The sequence below is a fragment of the Eumetopias jubatus genome, unplaced genomic scaffold (assembly GCF_037043125.1).
Source record: "Eumetopias jubatus isolate StellerSeaLion01/CBP00866 unplaced genomic scaffold, mEumJub1_p1.0 scaffold_6, whole genome shotgun sequence".
Taxonomy (NCBI): domain Eukaryota; kingdom Metazoa; phylum Chordata; class Mammalia; order Carnivora; family Otariidae; genus Eumetopias; species Eumetopias jubatus.
This window is the reverse complement of record NW_028274812.1, coordinates 28557846-28585780: the sequence shown is the minus strand read 5'-3', so window position 1 is coordinate 28585780 and position 27935 is coordinate 28557846. Positions and strand designations below refer to the sequence as shown.

At 39.8% G+C, this 27935-nt stretch overlaps 1 protein-coding gene across 2 annotated transcripts in view; it reads right to left on the bottom strand.

Moving 5' to 3' along the window:
• Positions 1-27935, bottom strand: part of MAP7 (microtubule associated protein 7) — a 169125-nt gene that overhangs the window by 24460 nt on the left and 116730 nt on the right. For both annotated transcript variants that reach the window (XM_088024246.1, XM_028121462.2), the window contains exons 4-8: positions 16695-16858; positions 15773-15890; positions 11934-12044; positions 6517-6630; positions 1420-1547 (exon numbers count right to left, since the gene is read on the bottom strand). In XM_088024246.1, the coding sequence (XP_087880372.1) occupies positions 1420-1547; positions 6517-6630; positions 11934-12044; positions 15773-15890; positions 16695-16858 (635 nt within the window). The remainder of the gene's footprint in view (positions 1-1419; positions 1548-6516; positions 6631-11933; positions 12045-15772; positions 15891-16694; positions 16859-27935) is intronic.

The following is a 27935-nucleotide window of genomic DNA, read 5'->3' as shown; positions in this document are numbered from 1 at the left end:
TCACTTCTGGAAACAGGTATTTGCCTAAATATTTGGTAAAGAGGTGAAAAGATGATGAATAAATCAAATACAGGATGAGGAAGGCATCCAAAAAAATTAAAATGGGTGAGAAAGTGCAGCTTCTGAATCATGTGATGACAAATCCCTCTCCTTTAATCTGTTGACCAAGGGTCAGCTCTCATCCTTTCCTCCTGGTGTGTTAGGTTGTGTTTTTATCCATAACAAGATGCTTTTCCTTTGCTAAGTGCTTCTCCCTCTTCAGTAAGTCCCCAACCTTTGGGGGCAAAGCTCTTCTAACTATTGCTTTTTATCCACAGGTAGGCTCTCTGAAGCTCCTGTGCTAATGATGAACAACTACCCAGACATCAAAGGTAGTTTCACCTCCAAGCTTCACTTGCAAGACCTCCTTGTGGGGCTGGAGGTCTGGCTCAATCAGGAATTAAACACTGATTCCTGAAAGCCTGGGGCTTGGAAGAAAACTGCCTAGAGGCAAAGCCCTCAAGCTCTCGCACAACCCTCAAATTATTCTCAAACATTTAAGCAAAATCCTTTTAAGTGTCCATCAGCTTTATAAATCCCTGGGAAGTTAAGATTTAAAAAAAAAAATTGTTCAGCCTTTCATTAAACAGGTCGTGGTATTCCCATGCGAGAGAGGCAATGGGATCTTCTGGTTGACTGGGGAATCCTTTAAGAGAAGACCACACAACCTTATCTACTTCTTTCAACAGATACTAAATAACACACAGTTTGAGGAAGAAAGACTCTTAGAGACACACAAGTTACCTCATTGCATTTATGGCACGAAATTAATTATAGGTGAAAACTCATGTTAGCTCAGCCACCTTGCCAGTAATTACAAGTACAAATTATATTCTTCACTTGCAAAATTTGAGTCTATAACACAGCCCAGTTGTGGGCTTTCAAGAATTCGTTACCTAGCAAATCACTAGTGTTTTCAAAATACTTTGTTCCTATATTGTAGGATTTGGGCCTTGGATTAGCTAAGCAGACAAAAATTCTTTATTTTGCTTTTTGGTGAACCACATTTAGAGTTCAGCCAGCTCCTGGATATGGTTTAATAAAATGCAGAGGCAGAGGCAGAGGCAGCCGTCGAGGCCCACCCCCCCTTCCGGGGCTTTCTGACTTGCAAACATGAAAAAGCGTGCTGGCGTGGCCTTTAGTCGTACACAGGTCCCCATATGGTACTTCAGCTGCACGCACGCCCTTGAACGGAGAATAGTTTTCATCCTCAAATTCACATTTTTATGGGGAGCCCAACTCCCAAGTGGAGAGGAAGCACGGGGACACCACCCAGGTGTGGGCACCTCCCACTCTGACACCCACACGGCAGCCGGGGCTGGTGTCCACCCTGCACAGCAATGGCACAGACCCGCCTGGCGGCTCCCACCGGCTACTCACCGCGGTGCCATGAGCCGTCCTCCTTCGCGCTGAGCCCTCCGGTGGCGTTACCAAGAATTTTGGCCGATCCGTCAGATTTCTAGAGTGTGCAGCTTTGGAGGGCATGATGTTGATGGGGCTGCAAGATGCTGAACGAGGACAAATGGGGATAACTAGGGTGTAGGTGATTGTTTTACACACAAGAGTGCCAGAGGAGCAGTTGAAGGAAAGCCAAAAGCAGGTTCAGGAAAAGGAGCAAAGCAGAGATAGAGAGAAAAGTAGGGAGAAGAAGTTATTACCTAAAGGTGTCCAGAGCCATCATATTCCAACTCTCCTCAGTCCTATCAGTTTACGGTGTGTCCAAAAAGAAGCCATGTCCAAGTGAAAAATCTAGACTATGTGAGTTCTTTGGCTATTTAAATAGTGATGAAAGATACAGATGTAGTCTAATAATTAAGGAAAGCAATGGGCTTATATTCCTATGAGCTGATGGTTCTGGTAAAACACTACATTAGTGACAGATCATTTTTATATAAGGACTGTTTATAATCAGATTTTTCCTAATTAGCTTTAAGATGGGACAGAAGGTGGAGAGACAGGAAGTAAGCAAGCAGGCAAGCAAGATTGACGGCAACTATTTCAGGAGTAAGGTTCAACAGCCAGTAGAAAAAAAGCAACGGGATTTTTACAGTGTTAAACAACCAAGTCTTACTAGGTATTATAAGGATAACTAATAATTGTTTTGTCTATTTAAAGCCAAATCAGATGCATGGCTTCTGGGTTTTCCCAAAAAGCCAAGGCATTTGATGGTTTATTAACAAGGAGTAGAAGGTATGGGGAGATGAGATGTAATCATTTCAAACGCTGAATAGAACATACATATGTTAGAACTGCCAAAAATAAAATTGAATCGTGAATAGCTTTTACTGTTTTACTCAGGTTGGTATTTTTTTTTTTAAATTTCTGACTATTCACCTTCACAGGAACATTGTCATTAACCGAGTGATTCCGGGCAAAAAATGGGTTTAAGGAAGTTCATAAACCACTACACAAAAAAAAGTGTGGGTTCTAAGTTTCCAAGGTTCATTTTTCAGATCTCGCCCAGAAATCTTATCCTCCAGCAAAAAAAAAAAAAAAAAAAAAAAAAGACAAACATGACTCCTGAGGAGAATACTCAGGAATCCATCCTGAATCCACATCCAAGAATGTGCTTGGATGATGTTATAAAATGACTTTACGTACCTATTGCCATTGTAGCAAACTTTTAAAAAGACTATTATTTCAGCTAAGTATAATAGTATTTACTAATAAAAACTCAAAAAGTTCACAAGGCAAATTACGAATTTTGGAATTATAGAGTTAAAAATGTTATTTTGGTTTCATTTACAGACAGAAAGTTGATCAGATTTCTTATTTATTTACGTGCTCTCTTATTAAACGATTTGCATTATCTTCTGGTATCGCTAAATGGTCAAGGCAGGGAATGGACTGGAAATTGCATTCTCTTTTCCAATCCTCTGAAAACAGAACTATGGCTTCAGGATAAACTAAAACGTTTTGCATTCCCCCTCAGTCCTCCTTAAAAGAATATGTGTATCTTAACTTGGGAGTTCACATAAACTTTGCTTCAGAACTTAATGGTGAAGGAAGATTCCTTTTTTTGTGAGAAAGGAGAACCTAGTCTCATTTGGCTTCTTGTGATCACAGGGGAAACTATTTGAAAATAACCCTTTTCAAGCGCCACACAAAGCATTTGCATTTCCCAGACACGGAAGAATTCAATAATGCAAAACTCTTCCAGGCCAATCAAATGCATTTAAAGAATAAGATCCTGGCACAAGGTACTTCTGTGGGATTAATGACCAGGAGAGGCACCGAGCACCCAGGGCACAGCCAGAGGCCATTTACCTTGCTCCAGAATCAAGAAGCCCTAGACCACAGCCCTGCTCTGAGGCCTGGGTCTGACAGGAAAAAGGAAACACAGAAATGGGAGTTCATTTTCCTCCAGTGGAAAATAATTTCAGGGGTATCTAGGGAGCATTTCCCAAGATGATCATGGATCTAAGCCAATCGCATCACCCCTGTGGTTCATTCTTTATTACAGCGCTGAGGTAATATTAAGCAAAGGGAGAAAATATCCTTAAATCTATTGAATGCAGTTTGTACAAAAAATCCTCAAATTTAATTGTTCAAGGAACATCGTCTGGCTAAAACAAACACTGTAAATTCTAAGGACATTAGGTTTCATGGAATGGGTTGTTGTGAATAGCAACCACTGAAAAACCTGAAACCTTTAAATCATTTACTGGAATTATCCTGCCCTTCTGAAGAAAAGAGTAAGAGCAATAATATACAGTATTTTGATGTTCCCAGAGTGCTCTTGGTATCCCAAAGTAGTCTTATTAAACATGAAGATTCTTCTATGGAGTGTCCAGTAGAAAGTCTTCTATAATATCTCTATTTCCTTCTACTCTTGGTAACAAGTGTGCATTAATGTGACTTATTCAAGATCTTCTAAATGAACTATATGTGAAAAGGTGCAGAGAAAAGATAATGCAGTACAAGTGGCTGGAGTATAGCACAGAGAATAGAAAATTTATAAAATAATAATAACATTTATTGAGGGCCTACTATGTACAGGTACTATTCTAAACATTTTATATGTATCAACTCTTTTAACCCTGAGCCGTAATGATCACATGTATTTCAAATGTATTTTAAAAAAATGGGTGTGGAGGGGCGCCTGGGTGGCTCAGTCGTTCGTTAAGAGTCTGCCTTCGGCTCAGGTCATGATCCCAGGGTCCTGGGATCGAGCCCCGCATTAGGCTCCCTGCTCAATGGGAAGCCTGCTTCTCCCTCTCCCACTTCCTCTGCTTGTGTTTCCTCTCTTGCTGTGTCTCTCTCTGTCAAATAAATAAATAAAATCTTAAAAAATGGGCACTTAGAAGTCGACCCAAAGCAGTGGTCACAAATGAGAGGTAGGAGACTCTTGCAAATTTCAAGTGCTCTTACTGCTTGTTCTGGGAGTTTGCAATTACCAAACACCCTAGGGGTAAGGATGGCTGTTTTGATCTGCTCTTGTAACCCTGGCTCTGGATGTAGGTCATCCTCTTGCCAATGGAAACCAGATAGAAGATGAACTCAAGAGACAAGAGTAAAATGGAAAGACAAGGAAGAATAATCGTGGAGAGCAGATGGAAAAAGGAAAAGAGATGAATACAGTGTTTTTGACAAGATAAACATAAGGGATGTTTACATATAAAATTTCAAATGGAAAAAAATTAAAACAACAGTTTTGGTTCATTAAATATAAGCTGTATCAATGCAACAATAAGGTAACAATGATCTAAGGAATGTATTAATAAGAGCGACAACTCAAGTAAAGGCCTATGCATTGCTTCACCGTAAAATAAATTACAGAAATGTATTGTGAAAAGGAGAATGGGAAAGATGCAAAGTAAAGAACAGCCAGTTAGCAGGTAAAAAGCACCCGGATTGAGTAGAACAGTGAAGAGAGAATGTGGGAAGATGGGCTGGCAGAGTGGGTGGAGAATGAGTGAATAATGTTGTAAAGGACCAGAGGAGAAGCGAAAAGAATTGACAGAAGTTAGTGGTGACAGAAACAGCAAAGACAGACACTTTTTGAGCTGCGAAGCAGTCATTCAGTATGAAACAACAAACGAGGTGGAGATTCCAAAGCATGAGAGCCCTAAATTATGTAGATCCTACGAAACAGGACTAAAAGCAATGTTACAGTTTCTTCAATTAGCTGGACATTTGGAAAAACTTTCATGACTTGTGTAAGAGTATGACATTCCCAGAAAGAAAGTAAACTATCTTGAAATTAGCTGTACTTTCTCCCCAGGAAAAATCTCAGATGCGATGTGACAGCTGACAGGAGAGTTCCTTCACAGAAAACACAGAAAGCTGTGGTCCAGCTAATTGAATGCACAACTGTACACAGAGCATCACTCCAGGCACCGAGGACGGAGGGGGGAAGCATGTTTAAGACCCAGTCCACCAATTAGAATTCTAAGTGGCTCTGGTATAAGTCACTTTATTGTCACTGCACTTGGTTTCCACAAGCAGGTGGTAGGAATGTCTGCACTTGGTTTTTCGACTGCCTCCTGGGGGTATTGTGAGAATTAGGGTTGTTATTAGCTCACTGGGCACCAGAGATGAAAAAAAATCATAAAACCACCAAGAATGATTTGCAAAGATGGCTAATGAACATGAAGAGACTTGCAGAGGCAAAGTATTTTGAAAGGGAACTTTATGAAGAGGCTATGTAATTTCCCGAGTGCCAAGACAAGGGCTGCTAGGCCGCTTACAGAGATATACCTATTGTGCCCAGAAATATTTGGGAAAAACCAAATCAACTCACCACGAAAGAGATGTTGCCAAAAGCTGAAGATGTGTCTTTCTTTCCAGCTAGATCTAGGCTCTACACTAACTTCTCATTAAACTAATTGGCTCATTCAGGCATGCTTTGCATTTCAAAAACATAGAGGAGTTATAACTAATTATAATAACCAGTACTTGGCACATTCTCCATATTTTCAAAGTATGTAACAAAGAAGAAGACTGTAATTAGCCTTCTCCACAGCTCTTAGAGATTTGAGAGGGTACTAATTCCTAGATTACATACGAAAGCCTGGTGCAGGCAGAAGTTGCTAGGCCACAGCCACATCATGAAACTCTTGCTTAAGTCGACCTGGGCTTTGATTTTAGTCTCAAGGCCATCTATCAGTATTAAATATTAAATCATATCTACCTCTGATGGTCTGCTCAGATGCAGGGGCAGAGAGAAAGGCAGGGAAGGGGTAGGTTTTTCTGGTGAGGTTACAAACACACAGAAGCATCCGAAGCCATCTGATCACAAGGAGGGGCATCTTTTGTCTGCCTGGCATCTGGTGTCCAGATAAAAGGCGAAGAGAAAACAGTACCAGGAGCGTGAAACCAACACCAACAGACATATCGAAAGCCACTGCACCCAGGGAAAGAGAAGCAAACACAATGGGGAAGCCTGAGACATAGTTAGATGGACCGGGGTGGCTCAGGTGTGCTTTAAAAGGAGGACTTTACCTCACTAAGAAAGTTGCACTTTGACAGTTTTACCTGTATCTCCAGACAAGGCCGCTGTGCTTTTACTTCTGGCCAGGAACGAATGTGTGGGCGTCAGCAGTCTGTTAACAACGCTGCTCTCCCATGGGCTGAGCTGCAGGCGGCGAGCTAGACGTCACCACATAAGCAAGATGTTAGAGGAATTCTTTCTGGGGGGGCAAGCGGGGCAAAAGCATCATACTTATTGCTCATGTGCCAGGCCTTCAGGAGACGAGGCTCTCCAGGGAGGACAGCAGGAATAGGGTCTGGGAGACAGGAATTCTGCCCAGAGGAGGAGCTATTCCATAATGTTGCCTTTCTTCAAGATGTTAACTTTGTGATGGGCTCTATGTTAGTTTTATGGATGCAGATCTTGCTAAACCCCTCCTTTAGGAGTGAACAGGTAACAAAACAGAAATATCAACATCACCGTCAGGTTTGGCATGTAGTTGTACCTATCTGCCTAATCAGGACGGGCAGGGACTAATGGCACACACCTCAGCCAAGGGGCTTCCTAAGTATGCTGTATAATCAACTCCAACACAGGCTTTGGCAGCGTAATGCAGGACTGCATTTCTATATAAATGCAGACAGAAAGGCTCTCCATTACATTTTGCTAGACGTCCATGAACGGCTACTTTGTCAACTGGAGGGAAATTAGATCTAATAAAAGGAAGGAGGGCTCATGCAAAGTTCTGTCTGGGATTTCCTTTTGACTTTTCCACTTGGCAAGCCATGTTCCTTCAGGTCCCTGTTTGGCAACAACATAGACATTTTGGTGGAGGATAAGGGTAAAGCTGAAGCAAGACGAAATTAAACAGAAAACTAAAATCCAATATAAACTTAATGTGAGAAATTGCTAGTGGGTGTGTGAAGATTCCAGAAAATAAATTTAGAATAATGCAGTGAATATAGTCCCAAACTGTTCTGGGGCTTGGTGGCAAGACCACTGTTAGGAAATGCATGCTAATTATAAATTAATGACTTCACTTACATTGTTAGCTTCCAGTGGTGGCCTATGAAAATATAGAAGCTACTTTCCAAAAATATCAGGGAAGAAGCTTGCAAAATCCTACAAGTATCATTAAAGTAAAGTAACCATATATCTCTATCTCAGGGCACACTCCCAAGTCACTGATAAAAGTCTTTAAAACTGTCTAAACCTGACAAGGCCAGTTCTGTTCTGTATCATAAACAGCAGGTGCAAATCCTCTTGCCTCTGGAGCGATTGTTCTCTCAAGAACCTTTTATATGTTGTATTTTAAGGGATGATATTTAAACTCTAAAAAACTAGTTTTGGTTAACAGAAGTTATCTGATATTAAATGTTGGCATAGGAAATATCTGCTCCTATTTGAAAGGAACTACCAACCTCCATTAATTACCTTAATTACCTGACTTTATTTTTTAAAAAGTGGTTATTTTGATCAAGGCTGCGGTGAATTTAAGAATTAGTGAATCATTTATTAGATTTTCTGTTATTAGGAGAGTCTTCACAGTTAAATCTTATCTGACAGACGTAAATAAAAGGATTATATAAATATGTATATGTTGTGTATATATACAATTATACATATATAATAGAGTAACAGTTACATGGCAGAATGACAGTGGAACAAGGGCTGTTATACACTATAATATGGCAGTGTGTGTATGTGAGCACCAACAATGGAACTGAGTGTAAACTAAAAGTAGAATACAGTCACATAAGAAAACCAGTGGGGAAGAGTGAGGAGGATGAAATGAAAATCTTCAACAGAACTCTTTTTTTTCTAGTAGATGAGAAGGGGAAGAACAGAGGAATGCTTCCTTTCCTTGATAAACTCTGCGGGATGACTGGCTCACAACTGCAGAGACGGTTTACCGTTGAGAAGACAGGTCTTTTCTTTCCCCCTGGATTAAGAAATTCATTAACTTTATTTCTGTGAGTCTTTAAAGCATCAACCAAAGAATTTGCCTCAAATGAAGATTCAAAACCCTCTTGTGTTTAAAGCAAATCCGAAGAGATTTGTTTCACAGATCTAACAGCGTGAATGAAAGATTTTGCCAGAAGGAACATGTTTCCACTTCTGCGTTCATTACTATGCCCTGAACGAGAGAGAGATCTCTTTCAGAAGATAACTTTTAGTAAAGGTTAGGACAGGAGAGTTGGTTTATTGTCCCCCCACCACCACCTAGAGGCGCCTGATTTTAAGATGACAAGCCTCTGAAGGAAGAGATGTTAATTCTCATGAAACAATATTTAGTACTGATCCTACTTAATCACTTAAAAATGAGATACTGATGATTCCTATAACAGACCATCTGGACCAGGGGAGGCATACAAATAGATATCTGTACTACCCCAATCTTCCATACGCAGGAAATCACTGTTCAGTTTCCGATGGGTGCCATGCAAAAATCAGGCAAGTGTTGCCAGATCCTGGTAGTTCACGAGAAGTAGGAAATCCAAATGTTGTAGGAGCTATTTGATTTTTAAAGAATGATGGCAGTGAATTCAAATTAAAACAAGAACAAAAAACCCTACTCCAGTCAAACAGAACCTGCCTGTGATCTAGATTCTAGGGAAATATGTATCGATTAATTTTAAGCAAACTGTAGGCAATTTCATTTCTTGCTTTTTTCTGAAACTCCTTATCCTTCCTTGAGAAAAATCTGGTTAAGTAGGTAGCTTAAAAATATTAAGAAACACACATTTTTAATGCAAAAATTTCCAGCGGCAAAATTCTCTCTATTGCAGCAATTATAAAAATCTTTGGTAATCAGAGGTTTCTTTTAACTCAGGTCATTTTTTCAGTCTGTGTGACACTATATTCAAGTGTGATAATCAAAATATTTAAAAACAAGTAAGGCATAGGCACAGAGTTAATGGATGCCATGCATTAGCTCTGGAGGATGGAGGACCTGGGGAAGCACAGCTTGGGGAAGTGAGTATTTACCAACTGGTATGGAAATATTTCAGTATTTTTAATAACCAGGAGAGCATTCTGGCTGAACGTCAACCTTGATCACATCAGAGCCTCAATTTAAGACCAGTTTGAAGGCCTGTGCTATAGAGCTGAGAAAGCTCAGACAATCTAGTAAATGGTGTACACCCTTTAATAGATTTGTCTGTAAAAGCCTCTAATTTAATAATTTGATAAGAATGCTTCCTAATTTAATAAAGCATAACCAACTTTTAAAAATAGATAGAAAAAAATAAAGACAGCAGAAAAGAAAATTAAGTTACTTAAATTTATAAATTAGAGAAGTTCAAATTCAGAAGAATTTCTATTCTCATTAAAAGGCCTAGCCCCCTCACGGTTCTACCGAAAGTTTTGTCTAACTTTAAAAAAAAAAAAAAAAAAAAAGCTTCCTGGACCATATGGGAGCTCCTGGATGAACTGAACCTTCCTTCGTGGCCAAACTTGACCTGGCCTATTGGATCCAGGAACTGGTGGTTCACAGTTCTTTTGACAAGGGGGCAGAGCTGCAGAACTCCCAAATTTAGAGCTCTTCCTCTGATCCTATCAGTCTAGCTTAGGATTCGATCTGATAGGCCCCACGATTCAAGGGGCAGTTTCCTGGACCTGGTTGTTGAACTTCCCTTGATCCTTAGCCTCACTCAAAGGAAGAATGTATAAAGTCAGGGTTGATCTAAGGAAGGACATCCATGAAAGTAAGAACTGAAGATGCAGCATAACAACAACACAGGATAGGAGCTGGCAATCTCTGTGCTAGACCCTCTTCTCCAACAATTAGTTTGTAGGCTATTAAATCGGGTCTTTAACCTCTGCAATCATCTCTGGAACTCTGTTACCCCAACTGGAAGAGATGAGCCGTCCAATAAAACTCTCCCAGTTTTAAGATCCTATTAAGAATATACAATCAGATATGATCAGGCAGAATCTATTAAACAATCCTGTTGCTAGTTGACAAATCACTGTCATCCCATAGAAGGGTGGTAGGATATTGTTTGGTTTATTGCCCATCTACCCCAATTTCAGCCGTGGAACTGCAGGAGGCAGTAGGTAAGGTTTGACTTCAAAGTATTGTAAAATCCCAATTGTAGTTTGTCTTAGACATAGGTTCACAAAAGTATAAAATTAGAGTGCTGAGTAAGTGATCAAATCCAAAGAAAAGATGAGTAGACAACTGTAAGAACAGCACTCATATGCTGTATTTTATACTAAGGGAATGAGTTTGAAAATAAAGGCTATTTATGAAAGGAATGTTAATTCATAATACTTTTCTCTAACAGATAGAAGGCCCCTAATTTGACTAGAAGTCTAATATCGATGATTTAGGCAAATTAGTTAAAAAAAAAAAAAGGAATGCTTTAGGTTAAAAGGCAAGATTAGGAAACCGTTCAACATTTACTGCTTTAGGAGATTAGTTATTAGTTATAAAATAACATCAACACGTATAGTACTGTACATTACAATGACACAACTTTTATACAATACAAAATATATGAATATACATACACACAGAACATGCACACACTGAATTTTTTTAAAAGACTATAAACACTGAACGTTTCTCAGTTTCTAATAAATCATTCAAAATAACCACAATTTGTTACTTTTAGAGAGTATGTGTTTTTATATTGCACAATAATTCTTTGGCTTTCTAACTTAAAATCACTTTAAGTTCTGTAAAACCATAGCTTATCTTAAAAACTTGATTTTTCTTTTATGATATATAAATATGTAAAATAAAACTTTAATTTTATAAATAACTCAACATTCATGTACTGTAAATCCATGAGATGAATAAAACTCAAAATTCAAATAAAACAATAATTGGAGGACTATGATTATTAAAAGTTGTAGAAGGCTTCAATGATGATATTCTTGAAGTTAGGCCAAATCCCTTAAGATCAAAATGAATGGACACCAAAAACCAATCATACACACACACACACACACACACACACACACACACACACACACACACACACAAAGAGATGCAGTAAGCAAGGTTTAGTTAAATTAGAAATCAAATAGCAAAGTGAAGTCTACCAACATGAATCATTCAAGATTTTTTAGAAAGTCAAAGCTTGGAATTCCCAAAGTACAGATGAAAAGTCAAAGACAACATGATTGAAGTAAAATAAATGTTCATAACAAAGATTATTTGCATGGTGGTGGATAAGTGGGTGATTTCTGGAGCTGTAAACTCATTTACTAAAAAGTTGAGAAGCACCGCTTTCATCACTGCTAAATGCAACCATTCAGCCAAGTTCTAAAATGAGCAAGGTTCTTGTCGCAAGGGAAATGCTGCTCAGCCGTTTATTGCTTTTTTACTCTGAAGTTTTGTTCTTCCTATTTAAGAAACGTAGGGAAAGCAACTTCAGATGCTTATTTTTAGCTGTAAACATCCAGAAAAAAAAAAGCATTAAGTAAATAACAGAACACTTTTTTTTTTGTTTTGTTTTCCTTTTGACTGTACCTCTATCTGGAGAATTTAGTAAAGTTGCAGATGAAGAGGAGAGCCGCTTGCTAATGACGGGATCAACATGTTTCGAAAGATTCATGGTGGAAACTGACCGCCTGTCTGGATCTAAAACAAATGGAGATAATGCTAATTGACAGCCAGCTTGCAGGATTGCAATTTCCTAATTCACTGAAGGAAGGAAAAACTAGCATTGGTGCTTTCAGCTCTATTACTAGATCTTATGTAATAGCACAGTTTTCTAAGTGGACATTTAAAGGTAACTTAAAGGTTAGAAATAAAATTCATTTTTCTCATAGGATAAAATATTTAGTACACCAGTTTGTCAGCCAGGGAAATTCAAGCATTTTGTTATAATACAACAGACAGATGAGGACCAAGGCCAGTGGAGGGCAACTAAAATAATGGGGCAGACTGTACAGCAAAGAGGGGATTGTAAAGTGGATGCCCTTAGAATTGCCCCCAATAGGAACAAGGGGGTAGAAATGGGTCTGGCCCTTACAATTTCCCCCACTAGGAACAAGGGGGTAGAAATGGGGCTGGTGAAATAGAATGCAAACACTAGAAGAAAAGAAAAAGAAAAAGAAAAAAAAAAAAAGAACTCCAGGTTCTATGCATTGCTGCTACTTGTTCTTTGTAGAGTCACTTTACCCGGGGCGTTAAAGTTCATTACAGAAAAACAGATTAAAAAGAAAGAAGAAGAAGGACTCTAGGTGTGGAACGGATGGCCACCGTAGAATTTCTTTTTAAAAAGTCTACGAACTACCACACCTCTGCCTATAACACCGAGTTTCGGGCGGTTTCCAAATACAGAATCGGCCCACAAACTTGCCCAACAAAACTGACGGCAATAGAAAGAAAATCAGATTTAAGTTTATTAATAATAACTTAAATAATTCCTGTAGGTGAGTAATTTCATAGTAATTCTTAAAATTCAGCGAGAAGATACATGACAAAAACTAGCTCTGTTAGTTTGCTGTCTGTACGGTGGAACCAAGCTGTAACCAGGCTCATTAGAATAGATCATGTTCCCTGAATAAAACTGCATAGAAAAAAAAGTCTAAAAATCTCCTTATATTTCTTTAGGAGGGCAAGTGGATGTTCTGACCTACGACCAAAGTTAAAAGGGTTTTGCCATATTTTGTTTTCTATTGTTAGCTTCTTCTAAAACTAAAAACAAAAAATAATCCTTGTGGTAGATGCCTTTAAAACCCAGTTCCCATTGGTCTAAGTAACATTGGTAGTCAAAAATTTTATAGTAAACGTCCCTCCACAGAATAACCATTTTTGGCCATTATTTATGGCGTATGGGGGATAAACAAGTCTTCTACCAACATCAGACATTCCTATCTCTACCGGGACGCATTTGTGTGGTTGAAGCAACTCAATTATAAAACAAACAAACCCAGACATCGAGCCTGTGACGTCAGTTAACCCTTAACTGATAGGCTCTTGGGGCAATCCTGAAGATTCAGGAAAAAATATCAAAAGGAACATCTTAATGATGAAATGTAAGGTCCAGGGGACACAAGGAAGGATAACAAAAGCCATTTCTGGATGATTGACAGCAATACATTTTCTGATCTCGTTTTTGTATGTTAAGCTTCAGCTGGGGGACATCGTGTCTCCATGCAGGCCTACTCTGCATGGTGAAAATGATGGAGGTATAACGTGTATTTATTCTATTACTTAATATAATAAGACCATTTTTAATCATTTCTTTTTTTTGCGTTCAAGTACAAATTCACGAAAGGATTTAGGAAGAATCCGTTTAAAAAAATTTACAAACCAGTGGTAGTTGATGTGTGAGCAGTAAGGCATCACACTGATTTAATCTGGATTAAATTTAATTTCTAAGATCTGTTTTTTGATCAGCAAACACTGACTGCCCATCCTGAGTGAGGCATTGTTATAAATGAGTAAGGCCAGGTCACTGCTCTTCAGATCACAGCAGATCACTGTGACCTTTGAGAATTTTGGCAAAGTCCAGTTACTTTCCCCAACTTCTCCGTTCTTGTACAACAGCAATTTTTTTCTAATTCACAGCCCTTATAAAAATGGATATTATCCAAGAGCTAACAAATACAACACTAGCTTCTCGTGCTCCGAGTGGCAGAAATAAAGGCCATATACTAAACTCTGAGTGTGGAAGCAATAAAAGTAAGGGTATAAAGATATACACCATGACAGCTTTTCCTGTACGGAGCATATATATAAAACTGCCCCGAGAATAAAATATCACACATAAATAAGCCTTATGATTACAGATTTGCCACGTGCCCCCACCAAGTACCACTGGGTCACTAAGAGCCAAGGGAAAAACAAAAAAAGTGCTTTCAAATACGGTTCAACATCAGAGGAAAGGCAGTTGTGATAATATGTTTTTAGAATTTTTTTAAACTAAAGAGCTTCTACTGGGCACACTGAATGTTAGGAATGAAAGAATAGGGCAAACAACAATCCATGGTTTTCTAGATTAAAACTAAAAGCAGAGGGTGCCTGGGTGGCTCAGGTGGTTAAGCGACTGCCTTTGGCTCAGGTCATGATCCTGGAGTCCCGGGATCGAGTCCCGCATCGGGCTCCCTGCTCAGCGGGGAGTCTGCTTCTCCCTCTGACTCTCCCTCCTCTCATGTGCTCTCTCTCTCTCATTCTCTCTCTCAAATAAAAATCTTTAAAATAAAATAAAATAAAATAAAACTAAGAGCAGAAAACAGACAGGGGTGGGGATGGGGTGGGGTAGGGGAGAGCAAACTGGATGTACTTTGAACCCAGGTAATTTATTAACTAAAAAAACACTTTTTAAAGGTTTTATCCAAAATCATCACTTAGAAAGTAAACACATCACATGTCATTGCATTATTTCAACACCTTCCAGTCACCCGAGTTGTACCGTCGCACTTAAGAAACACTGTGCCACATCCCAGATCTAGGTCTATGCAATGGGAGAGTAAGCATGCATTATGCCTAAGGTGGTGATGGTTCAGCTACTGATGGACCGGCCCTAGGTCGGAGGTGCTAGCTACAGGTCAGGCAATCAGCAACCACAGGGATGTCTGTACCAGCTTTTCTAGTACCACCAAGAGTTGTGAGGTGGTGGTCCAGGCCTGCTAAATCGAGAAAGGTGAATGATGATTCAACAAAACCACCTGGAGACAGAATGTAAGACAATGATTTTTCAAAATAAATAATAATAAAAAACAGCACACAGACTCAACACAGACGAAAAAGAACTGACACACTATATAAAATTCAAAGTGTATTGAATTTACAGTACAAAAATAAAGCCTCTCATTAGGTCCAAATTTCAGTACGATTTTATGTCCATTCAAGAACGACGGAATGGCTGAGACATTCACTGGCTCTAGGTTCAGAACCTGCACTTTCTCCTGCAGAGCATTAACCCTGCACACCCTTTAGGGTCCTAATACTTGCGTATGGTATTGATTTTGATCAGTCAATACTGCTATGATTCTTCCAGAGAAGATGATAAAATCGGTTTTCTTCCATCATCCTGAAATCTTAATGCAAATGATTACTTAAAATAATGTAGCATGCAAACTGCATGTTTACTTAGAAACACTGCATAGATTTCTATCTCTTGGAGGGAATTGTGTATGTAACAAAAGAGAAAAGCAGTCTGTGTTAAGGGAGAGGAACCTTATCTTCTGACCTCCATCACCCTCTTATCCTCAAACAGTAGGAGCATCATTTATAGTTTAATTATTTCAGCCCATGATTTTTGTTTTGGAGACACAGGCTTAGAAGAAAGAAGCAACTGCCCTTTTGCTGTCCAGGAAGAAAGTAGTGATTTTCGAAAGCGATCACGGCTTGTTTACCTGCACTGTGGATGCTGGGGCTCCCATGGAGAGGGCCTCCCCATGACCACCGGTTATGCTTCTGTTTTGGCTTCTGGCTCCTTTCCATCGTCCGTCGTACAACAGCTTCATGGCGTTCCTTAAATGGAACAGAGGAGCGGACGATTAGATTCAACCTGGTTGTCCGAGGCTTCTTCAACTTAAGGCAGAATGGAGTAAAGGCACTACTGAGATTTTTACCCTAGTACTCCTACCTCCTAACGTTTACACGCCAGCCTGGGAGGGTTACTGAAATCATCAAGTCCCCGTTGATAAAGCCCCTGGTGAACGACGGGTACTTAAATAAGCAACCCTTGTTATTATTACCAGGAACGTGGTACTTTCATCAATTCACAAAAGCATGGTGGTGCAGGTCTTAGCTTGAGCAGATGCTAAACAAATGTGGTACCGTATCTTAAAAAATAATGGAATTTAGAATCTGAGCAGGTGGGTAATCCTGACTCCATGACTTACTGAGCTGTGACTTACTCATTCTGAGTCTACATGTTCATTTTTGCAGAAACTGATATATTAACACTTAGGGGTTGTGTACAAAGTAAATGAGACAATCCATGTGAAAATGTTAAGCGATAAAGCCCCGGAGAAACCCAATTACTTGGGAGTCATCACGATACTTTTCACACAGATGAACAGAACATAAGTAAGTTACTGCTCTAGACCAGAGACCTGGGCTTTTAAAGTTTTTAGGGAAACAATTTTAACAACCACACCATTCGCTACCTGCCCTCCATACCCCAACCTCCCTAGAGGCTGCAGCTATCTATAAAACGGATTACTTAATGTTGCTAGGCAGCCCAGCACCTTAATGGAAGGTTTCACCGTAAATGTGCTGCATTTCTGAAGTAGACAAACCTCCCATTTACTGCCCAGGGCGGCCTCTTACTTTGTCTTCCTCCAGCCTTTGCCTCCGCTTTTCCTCCACAGCAGCCCTCCTCCGCTCCTCCTTCAGCCTCTGTTCTTCCAGTTTCTTCTTCCGCTCTTCCAGATGCTTTTCATAGTGCAGCCGGGCTCGCTCTTCCCGTTCTAACCAGATTATTTCTCTTGCAGCTTCAGGAGGAAAAACAAGGGAAATCAAGCACAGGCAGGTTCAGAACTTGAATAAGTACTGGGGCACCTGGGTGGCTCAGTTGGTTAAAAGTCAGACTCTTGATTTTGGCTCAGGGATGATCTCAGGCCGGTGAGATCGAGCCTGCCCCCGGGGTTCTGCCCTGGGCCTGGAGCCTGCTTAAGATTCTCCCTCTCCCTGTGCCGCACCCCACCCTGCTTGCGCGCACTCTCTCTTAACAGAAAAACAAGAAAATTCGCATAGGCAGGACTGTATAAACGGCCCACGATGAACAAATATGGGTTCTTTGGTTTTGTATTTACCAAGCTTGGCCTAAAAGACGTGGAAATTGATTTTCAAGATTTTTTTTTCTCAATTTTGAGGAAAAAATACCACTGTTAATTTCTAGCAGAATTTTTTTTTAAAGATCTTATTTATTTGAGAGAGAGAATGAGAGAGAGAGAGCACGAGAGGGAAGAGGGTCAGAGGGAGAAGCAGACTCCCCGCTGAGCAGGGAGCCCGATGTGGGACTCGATCCCGGGACTCCGGGATCATGACCTGAGCCGAAGGCAGTCGCTGAACCAACTGAGCCACCCGGGTGCCCTCTGGCAGAATTTTAATATGCTAACAATGGGGTCTAAGAAGATGCACTGAATTCTACTCTTTGGGAATCCCTACAGTCCTCTAGTTTGGTGTGTTCTCCTGATAGGAGGCCCTCAAAACCAACAGTACCGTTCGTCTCTCTTTTATCCTCCCCATCAAAAGCCTGTGACTACAGTTGTTTCAAAATAGCACTGGTTCTCTGAAAGTATTAAAAGAATGTGGGAGAAAATCCCCAGAATTGATAGTTGATAAAGGATTGTATTAAATGCCTTATAGATTTATCACACCGAGTCAGCTAAGTGATGAGAGGGACTAAAGAAGCAGTTCTTATGTCTGAAGAGCTCAGACTCTGGTTCGATAAATCCAACTATTAATATCACGGGCGGAATGAAAATGCACAATTCAGAAAATTCAGGGATGGAGTGCTTCTTTTCTCCTTTACATATACATGGTTCTTCCTCATTTTAGGGGAATACATACTCGACAAAACTGTTTTTTTTTTTTTTTTGGCAAAAGTGTCCAAACAAAATTTAGAGCATGTATTGAGGATAATACATGGCGTATAAGTTAAAATGTTATTTTTTAAGAGAAAAAAAATAAAAATTCAGAACATTTCAATTTCCTCTAAATGTTTACTATTAAAGATTCTGCATTTCTGCTATCATTAAACCTTTCCAAAGCTGTCCATTTGAGGAGACAAATCTACTGAAAGCAATCTGAATTGACTTTACTTGTGTGAAAAGACAAGGACAATCCGAGTCTGTCTTGTGACACCACTCGGTGTGGTGGCAGAGAGAACCAGGTTTCCCCAGCAGCTCTGCCACTCATCTGCGGTGAGATCTTAAGACACATTCATTGGAATTTTAGTTTTCTCTTGCCTAAAAGACGTGGAAATTGATTTTTAAGATTTCTTCCAAGTTTAAAAACCCATGGTTCTAAAGAAATTCTCAGGCCCACTTGAAAATTTACTTTAAGTAAAAGCACACAGAATATGTTCAATAAATATTGCCAAGTGAATGAATAAATAAAAACACTATGAGAATACACATCGAAAGTAACAGATGGGGAACATAATTCTAACATGTTTTAAAGGCGAATTTACGGGCGCCTGGGTGGCTCAGTTGGTTAAAGGTGAATTTACTGTGATCACACGCACTTGTGCACATAATATCTTCTGGTTTCCTATGTTGTGGGAATACCTTCAACAGGCTTTCAATGATACTACATATTTTAGTTCATTTAAAAAGATGGATTTACAGTGACAGACTTCTATAAAGCTTAAACAGTACAAAATATTAAAAGGCAAAATGAAGGTCTTCCTCTAACCCCAGGCCCTCTTATATTCCACTTTTACCTTCTGTACAAATGTAAAAGGAAAAAAAAAGTAAAAATCCATATATACTGTAGCATAGTACACCTTCTGCTCTGTGTCTTGCTTTTTTCACTGAAAATATATCTTAGAGCTCTTTGCATATCAACACATAAAACATGACTCCAACAACCTTTTTAATGGTTATATAATATTCCCTTGCCCACATCTTATTTTTTTTTTTAAGATTTTATTTATTTGACACAGAGAGAGCCAGAGAGAGAGAGACACAGAAGCAGAAAGCAAGCACAAGCAGGGGGAATGGCAGGCAGAGGAGAAGTAGGCTCCCTGCTGAGCAAGGAGCCTGACGTGGGGCTCGATCCTAGGACCCTAGGATCATGACTTGAGCTGAAGGCAGCCACTGAACCAACTGAGCCACCCAGGCGCCCCTACACACCTTATTTTATATAACCAGATACTTATTGATAGATTATCTAAGTTTTCAGTATTTTACCAATTCAGACCTGGGGTGACATTGTACTATCATAACCATCTCTGGATACGTGAACATATCCCTGTAGAAGTAGAATTGCTGAATCAAAGGGAATATACACTTCAAATTTTGATAGCTATTGTCATACTATCCTCTGCAGAGGTCACACCAATTTATACTCCCACTGACAATGGATGAGGATCCCAGGCAGAAAAAAGAAATGGATTTGTACCCTGAAACCTGGAGACAGGCAGTATGATATATCTATTCCTTAACTCTTAGCTTTCTAACTACATAGTCTCTGACTTTTATACCCCATGTTGAGGAAAAATTCAGATTCTTTGAGGACATTTACAATGTAATATTTTCTTTTCCTGTAAGATATCCCAGAAGCCAAAAGACAAAATAAGAAAAAAATTGTGTATGGAATATTAAGAAAATATTTTTTCAAAGGTAAATTTGTAAAATTAGAGTTCATCAGTTCACAGATTAATTTTCCTTAAATAATGTTTTTCATCAGGCTACTTTCTTGCTCATGAATATTGGCGATTATTTTCTCATTAAACTGAAACTCCACTGATTTCTAAAGTCCTCCCTAAACTTGGCCTTAATACCCTTCTGTGGCCTTATTCTGCATTGCTATCCAAAATGGCCTCTTAATTCTAATTAGACCTATTTCCTCACTGCCCCTCCCAAACAACCCATGCTTCTTCCATCTCTTTGCTCCTGTTGTCGCTCTGTTGAGAAAGTTGCCATCATTGTTTATCCAAACTGATCCATCCTTTAAGGCAGTGGTCTTACAAAATATTTCAGAATCATATTGGGGGGTGTGTAGGGGGAGAGTACTAGTTAAAATGCAAATTCCCGGGCTCTAACCCTCATATTCAGATTTACCAATTCTAGAACGGGGCCCAGGAATCCGAATTTTGAACAAACCTCCCAGGTGATTCTGGGTGGTCCCAAGCAGTCTATGATGGCATTCGGAGGAACACTGCCCTCAAGGTCTTCAGGAGTTTTGACTCTTCTGGGGGGGTCAATGCTGCTCTTATGACATCTACCACAAACTTCATTTCTTCTATTCTGATTTCTAGGTAGCAAAGGTTTTTGTTGCTCTCCCTCCCCACCCCAACTCACCATAGTGCTTTTCATAACTAGAACATATCCAGGGGTCTTAATAATTACTTCCTGATTCACTGGGAACTACTTCCTGATTCATTCACCCTAAGGGTGTGGTCTTGGGCAAGTTACTTAACCTCCCAATGCCTCACTCTGTCAGGGTAAATCGTGAATAAATATAGGACCTTCCTCATAGATTCACTGTGAGGAGTAAAAGAATAATTATGCTTAATGTAGTTTTAGAACAGTTCTCTGCACTTACTAAACATTTAGTAAATATTAGCTATTATTGCCAAATTTGTCATTGTCATCATCATTGTGATTTCAATTCTGAAAATTAAAGGTGTTCTTAAGGTTGTGCTATAAATCACAACAGGGCTAGATGTAATAATAATAATAATAATAAATTTTGTCTCAAATAATCTTTTAAAGGAATAATATTTCTTTATCCATCAAGCTCTAATTGAGTTCTACTTCAATTTTCTACCAGGAAGTGGAGATCCTATTGCAGTGCCCTTAAACACTTTTACAGAGAATAGGCAAACAACGGTGAAACAGCAAACAACACTTCTCATATGATTGCGGAGTATGCTGGTGACTGCTAGGATTATTACCAAGTGCAGATCCTGGACCATGTGCTCTTTTAAATTGAAGGGTAATACACAAAATATTTCAATTATTTAATAAGAACTGAAAGTTAGTTTATTCTAAGAGGTTATTTAAAATATTCCCTATGGATGATAGGTAATGTCAAAGACTTATATTTTCTCATTCAGAAATAAGAGTTTTGAACGCAAGAAAATAATCAACAAACTGCTACGGACTGAACTGTGTCCCTCCCCGCCTCCCCCCAAAATTCATATGTTGAAGCTTTAATGTTCAATGTGACTGAATTGGGAAACAGGGCCTTTAGGAGGTAATCATGTTTAAATGAGGTCATAAGGGTGAGGCCCTAATCCAACAGGCGTAGTGTCCTTATAAAAAGAGACACCAGAGAGCTTACTCTCCCTTTCTTCACGCTCAGAGGAAAGACCATGTGAGAATAAAGCACACATCTGCAAGCCAGAAAAGAGGTCTGACCAGAAAGTGAGCTCTGCCAGAACCTTGATCTTAGACTTTACAGTATCCAGAACGATGGGAAAGTAAGTCTCTGTCGTTTAAAACCCCCAGTCTATGGTATTTGTTAAGGCAGCCCAAGCAGACTATTACAACAGTTTGTTCCTATTTAAATAATTAACGATCACTCATTTCATAGATGCAGCTCTATAAAAGGAGAGCATGTCCAGAAAAAGAAACATAATGAATATTATTAACCTTATTCTTGTGAAGTTTTAATGTTTCCCTGGAATCTGGGATCATAACATAAAATGAAATGAAAACCCACTGTAGCCCCTGAAATCCTGGGCATTAATAAATCAGTCCCATCCCTGAGCTGCTGTCACCAGGATTATACTCTAATGACACTAAACAGTACGTCAGTGCCATGCAAAGGGGACACTGTAACAGTAGGACCGTGCCACACAAAGGAGAAATCCACTATCAATTTGGACTCCATTTAGAAACATACAGTGACTCTTGTACGAAGAGGAATTTAAAATGAAAGGAAGGTATTGTAGTGGATAAAGCACACCCCAGGCTTCACAGGAATGAGAGTCTACCCTCAGGCCTGCCACTTACCATTTACATGCCACTGAGCAAGCAAGTGCCTTGTGTGGTCTCACATCCTCAAACTGCAATGGCGCCACCTTCCTGACAGGGTCTAGGTGGGAGCGCTTAGCCCAGTGCCATGTACGCAGTAGGAACTCAGTAAATGTAGATAATTATCGGGAGTGAATCTTGATGACAATCAGACTAATTCCTGCCCTACTGCCACAGCTAATGGGAAGAACAAAGGCAGGACAGCATACCCGTGGGCCGGGTGACTCCCAGTCACAATCAGCAATCTAGTGCCCAGCCCAGTCCTTCTGAGCCAGCTTACATCTGTGTGAGTGCATGTGTCACCACTACGTGACGGAAAGAAAAATGTGACATTCAGAGAGTAGAGCAATATCATCACTTCGCCTCCGAAACATACAGAGTGGCCGTCTCAGTTTCATATTAAGACATGGAAAGATATGGTAACTGGTAATACTGAACACTAGCACAGCCAGTAATATCCTGAAGAATCAGAAAATGACAAGTGCTAAATATCTAAGTTCAGGATTTTGTTCTCTACTAATTTTGTGTGACCTTGGGGAAATGAGCCAACCTATCTGACCTCTAAATTACAGGGTATGTACAAAATGACCTCCAAGATCTTTTCCAATCAACTTCCAGGACTCAAATTTTTTTTTTTTTTTAACCTTTGAGGAGGTGTGTGGATTACAATTAGGTTTCCTTTTGTTTTTATTTTGACTGTTAACATTTTCATCTTTATGCTTTATCTCAACAATTATTGAGATTACTTGCATTTCCAGTTTTAAAGTAAATCTGACAAATGAGCTAGAGTTCAAGCATTGTGTGACTTCCAAGCCAAGTGACTTGCATTAGGCCTTATTGTTAATTCCAAGCTTTCTCAACTAGTTATTTAAACTCTTCTTCCACTCACCTCTCGCTGGACTAGGATACTGGTAACAACTGTGACCTTGCAGGATGCCCACCACACTGTCTCCTGCTCCTGAGGGGCCTTCCTACTCCACCTTCTTCCCTGCACACAGTAGGTGGCCAAATGGGGTTGAGGGGCTGGGATAGCAGTTTATTTATTTATTTTTTTAAAGATTTTATTTATTTCTTTGAGAGAGAGAGAGAGCACGAGAGGGAAGAGGGCCAGAGGGAGAAGCAGACTCCCCGCCGAGTGGGGAGCCCGATGCGGGACTCGATCCCGGGACTCCAGGATCGTGACCTGAGCCGAAGGCAGTCGCTTAACCAGCTGAGCCACCCAGGCGCCCTGGGATAGCAGTTTATACCTTGGAAGACCAAGAGCCTTCCCCAGACACGGGCTGACGGGCTTTTGATATAAGAAAGCAATACTATCCAGGACTCCTGTCTTCAGGGCCAGGCTTGAGGGAGTGTGCAGCCTCCGCTAAAGTAAATGGAGTTTTGCTAAAGAACACAAATCAATGGTGGTCCTTGGACTCTTTTAGTTAGGACCTCATCCCTAATCCACTTTCACTTCTCAAAAAATGCTGCCATCTTCCTCACCTGGCTGCTTTACTGAGCCCTGCCGGCCCAGGAAACACAAACACCCCTCTCTCCCTGACTCCCCCAGCTCGGAAACATTAGGCTTCTCCAATTCCAGGCATGTGAGCCAGTATCTGTGGCACCACATGGCCGGCCGTCCTCATCTTTTCACCATCATTGCCGTGATGTCTTCAGTTCTCACTTTGTGCTGACACCAAGTGATTTGCAGGCATTATCTTCACAGCCACGCAATGAGGTAGACACTGCTATTAAACTCACTTTATTATGAGAAGCCTGAGACACAGAGAAGTGATGTAACCTGCCTGATGTCTCACAGTAAGTCAGTGGTGGAACTGGAATTCAAACTCTGGACTGTGTGCTTCTGGAAGCAAACAATGAGCCATTATGTTGAAGGACATGATTTGCAGTACCTCCCAGGGACTAAACTGCTGCTCTAGTTTGGGACAAGTTGGTCATCCGATGTGAAGACCCTGATCTTCTAAGGTCACTCTTAGACTTTATCATCATCTGTTTCCAAGACCCCTTACTTTTCAGAGATTAAGATCTTTTCATCTTCAGCCTCAAAGGCAAAGTCAATCTGAGAGAAAGAAATAATGGCTGCTTCGTCACAGTGATTCATTCATTTTATGGTAAAGCTTCAGCCTCTGAGTTACCAAATCCATCCCGCAACAAGCATTTATTCTTGCCAGTCCTGAGCCTGACTCATGATACAGCTGCTGTGGTATGTGCTAACGTCCGCATCCCTCCCACCACCGGGGACTCAGATCCCTTGGCTGTTCATAGCCTGCCTGGCTGTTGTACTCTACGTTCATTAAGTGACAACTTCAGCAGACCAGATGCCAAGATTAACCACAGATCTGTCAAACTTCTATCCAGTAGCAACTGGGTTTAGAAAGACAGCTTTCCCAAAGCTCATATTTTTTTGTGGATAGTCTTGTCAAAACCAACAGCTGTGCTAATCGAATAACGTGACATGTGAGATCACGGGCAGCTTCACTTACGACTTTAATTGGTACAGCATTATTGGCTGTTTACTAATTAGTCCTAGTCCCCCATCAACATTTTTGAGATGAACACTCAAGTCAGGCTGAAATGATCATTTATCTCTTGACCACACTCTGATTAACAATGCTGTCCCTGTGTTGACAACACACCACGATTAAGGAGATTCAAAAAAGAAGAAAAAGGCAAAGTAAAAAAGCTATGACTGGAAGGGTGAAGAAGTCTGGTAAAATTACCCATGGAAAGAAACTCGAATATAAGTTAATTGACATTTATTTGAAGGTCAAAATCCTTTTTATATTATCTTGGTGATTTCTAACACAGTATGACAGATCTCTTGTACAAGTTTGAACTTAGCTACAAAACTCCTATGAATAAATTGAAGGACAGATTTTATAAACTCAAATCTTTCTTCATGAGCTGTATGAATCAATCATACAATTCTCTGATAATCTTTCAAGATGTCATAGAACCCCAGAAAGCCCCAGTTGGGAATGTGACTCCATTCGTGCCAATACTTCAAATTTAACCTGTATCATTTTAAAAAAGGGGACATTGTATCCCCCAAGCACAGAAGACTATTCACCTGCTAAACATTCCTTAAATATTCTCTTGAATTTGTCAACATATTGTAGGATTATCAGTTTTATAACATATGTGAAAATCCAACAGTTTTAAGGCACAACTATTGTATAGATGACCCTTGTAACCTTGTTCCTCTGAGACAATGGTTAAGAATAAGAATTCAAGACTTGTTTGACTGAACTATTACAAGGGCAGGTATTATCTGATAATTTGGTAATGTCTTAACAAATTTGCAGTACACCTGCTGCATTCATCTCTGCTTATATTAACATGCATAGACTTACTACTCATTTAACGTTCAACAACAATGGTTAGACATCAACGATGGGCCAGGCACAGTTAATCGGTACTGGGCTACAGAAATGACAAAATGACACAAATACTTTCTCTCGTGGAGCTTATATCCCAGTGGGGGCAGACAGATAATAAACAAGTAAGTAAAAATATACACATGCTTGGATGGTGGAGAGTAGTATCAAAGACATACTAAAGATATGCTTAAATATGCTCTGGCTGAAAGAAAATCCATCTATTCCATCTTTCTAGATTCTCTCAGTTCCTTCCTTTTTTTTTTTTTAAGATTTTATTTTATTTATTTGACAGAGAGAGACACAGTGAGAGAGGGAACACAAGCAGGGAGAGTGGGAGAGGGAGAAGCAGGCCCCCTGCCGAGCAGGGAGCCCGATGCGGGGCTCAATCCCAGGACCCTGGGATCATGACCGGAGCCAAAGGCAGCCGCTTAATGACTGAGCCACCCAGGCGCCCTCTCAGTTCCTTCCTTAAGCTAACTTATCACAATGTAAAAATAAAATAAATGCCATTCTATAAAATAAATTACATTAACAATTATAGCAGGCCTACACAATAAAAAGTACAACCATGGTGTTAATTTGCTACTAAATGTGATAATGCAATGTATAATGTTGTTTGGCCCATTATTATTAATAATATTTCATTAAAGACCGCAGAGTAAGGAATATCCGCAAATATTTACATGTCTGTTTAATAATTAGTACCATGCCATGTATTGGGATACAAAGAATTAGCAAATTATAGTCAGTCACCCCCCTTAAAAGTTTAAAATATACGCAACCAGGAAGTTACATAAAATTCAACTAAGAAATGTTCCGGAGAGCATACAACAGCATTAGAATGAGAGCTAAAATATGATGTTCTGCAAAATAGACTGTAGAGCGAGAAAATGATCAAATTTCCAAAAGGGGAAAGGCCATGAAGACTAGGCAGGGCTTCAGAAAGAGGGAGCGGCACTAACTGCAACACAGCTGGAGAAATGCAGTACATCAATGAGATAGTTCTGGTGATCAAGACCTGAATTTATGAAGCCCTGAATGAGGATGATAGCATAGGCAGCAAATTTAAAGGCATGGACCTGAGATTTATTTTGAAGACAGCGTCAGCTATTCTTACGACTAACTGGATTGAGGGACAGAGAGAATGTGGCAACTTCCCCCTACCTACTAGGCAAGAGATGGCTGAAGTTCCAGCTTGAGGACTAGGCTGAGTCCAACTCACCAACTCACCACTGGTAACCTCAAGTGGCCCAATAGGGCCAGGATGGAGACTAGTCAGGGCCCAGCACTGGGACACCAAGGAAGAGAAAGAAATGTTTTACAACGCAAAAGATCCAACAGCTAAGACTGGTAGTCAGAAAGATGCCAGTGCCTCTAGCAACAGTACAAGTACCAAAAACAGCCGAAAGAAATTATTTCTTGGGGCCAGAAAAATATTGGTCCAATTGATCGGGCCACAAAAATTACCCAGAGGAGTCAGTTTTGGAATGAAAGTTGATGAGCAAGTTAGTTGTACAGAAGCTGACTTCTAGATAATGGGGACGCATCGACTACCTTATGAGCAAATTAATGTGTAGGACCCATTTCATCAAAAAAGGAGAGTCGAAACCAATGAGAACAAATGAATTTTTTCTTCCCCCTTAGGAAAAAAACAAAATTAAAGCTTGGAAGAGAGATGGTGAAAAAAGATACAGAAGTCAAGAGAAGGGAGTTTGAAGGAATGGCCTGAAGAGAATCAGATGGAATAGAGTGGTTAAGGGAGATTCCTTCAGGTATAAAGCTTTTAAGACAGAAAAATAAAGCTTTCAGAGTACGTGTGCTCAACCAAATGGACAGAACAGTCCCAAATATGAAGAATTATACCTGGTTTTATGTGATAAATTGAAGGATAATGTAGAAAGAACAAGCCACATGACATAATCCTACCATAAAAGCATTAGAGCATGACTCAAGAGATTTAACCCACAGAAAGTCATTAATAGGTCCTTCCTGTTTACAAAATAGTACAAACATGACATGCCACCCAAAACAAAAAGAACTTAATTCTCCCTCTCTACCTTGCTTTTTCAAAACTGTGGATTAAAACAAAATTTTTTAAATGATTTCAATGTCAATTTTAACCTACATCCAACAGTAAATAATCCAATCTCAATGGCCAATCATTTAAAACTTTGCTTTGTGGGAATTTAGGGAATGTACTCCATTTTTTTTTTTTTTTTACTTGGAAAGCTTTAAAGTTTGAAAGGCTGGTAGCAGTTGGTATTACCAACTGTTTTTGTTTTTAAAAAGCACAGTCCAGAGGAGCTGTTACTAAGTGACAGTCCCTCACCCCTTCTTTTTTGAATATCCCACTGCCATTATAGTTTTTGCAAAGCACAGCTGAAGGGTAGCTGCTCAGGTGTGCCCTCTGATTTTTAGTACTAACGATTTTTTTTAGAAATCACCTTTATATACTGTAAGGCACAATTTAAGTTAGATGC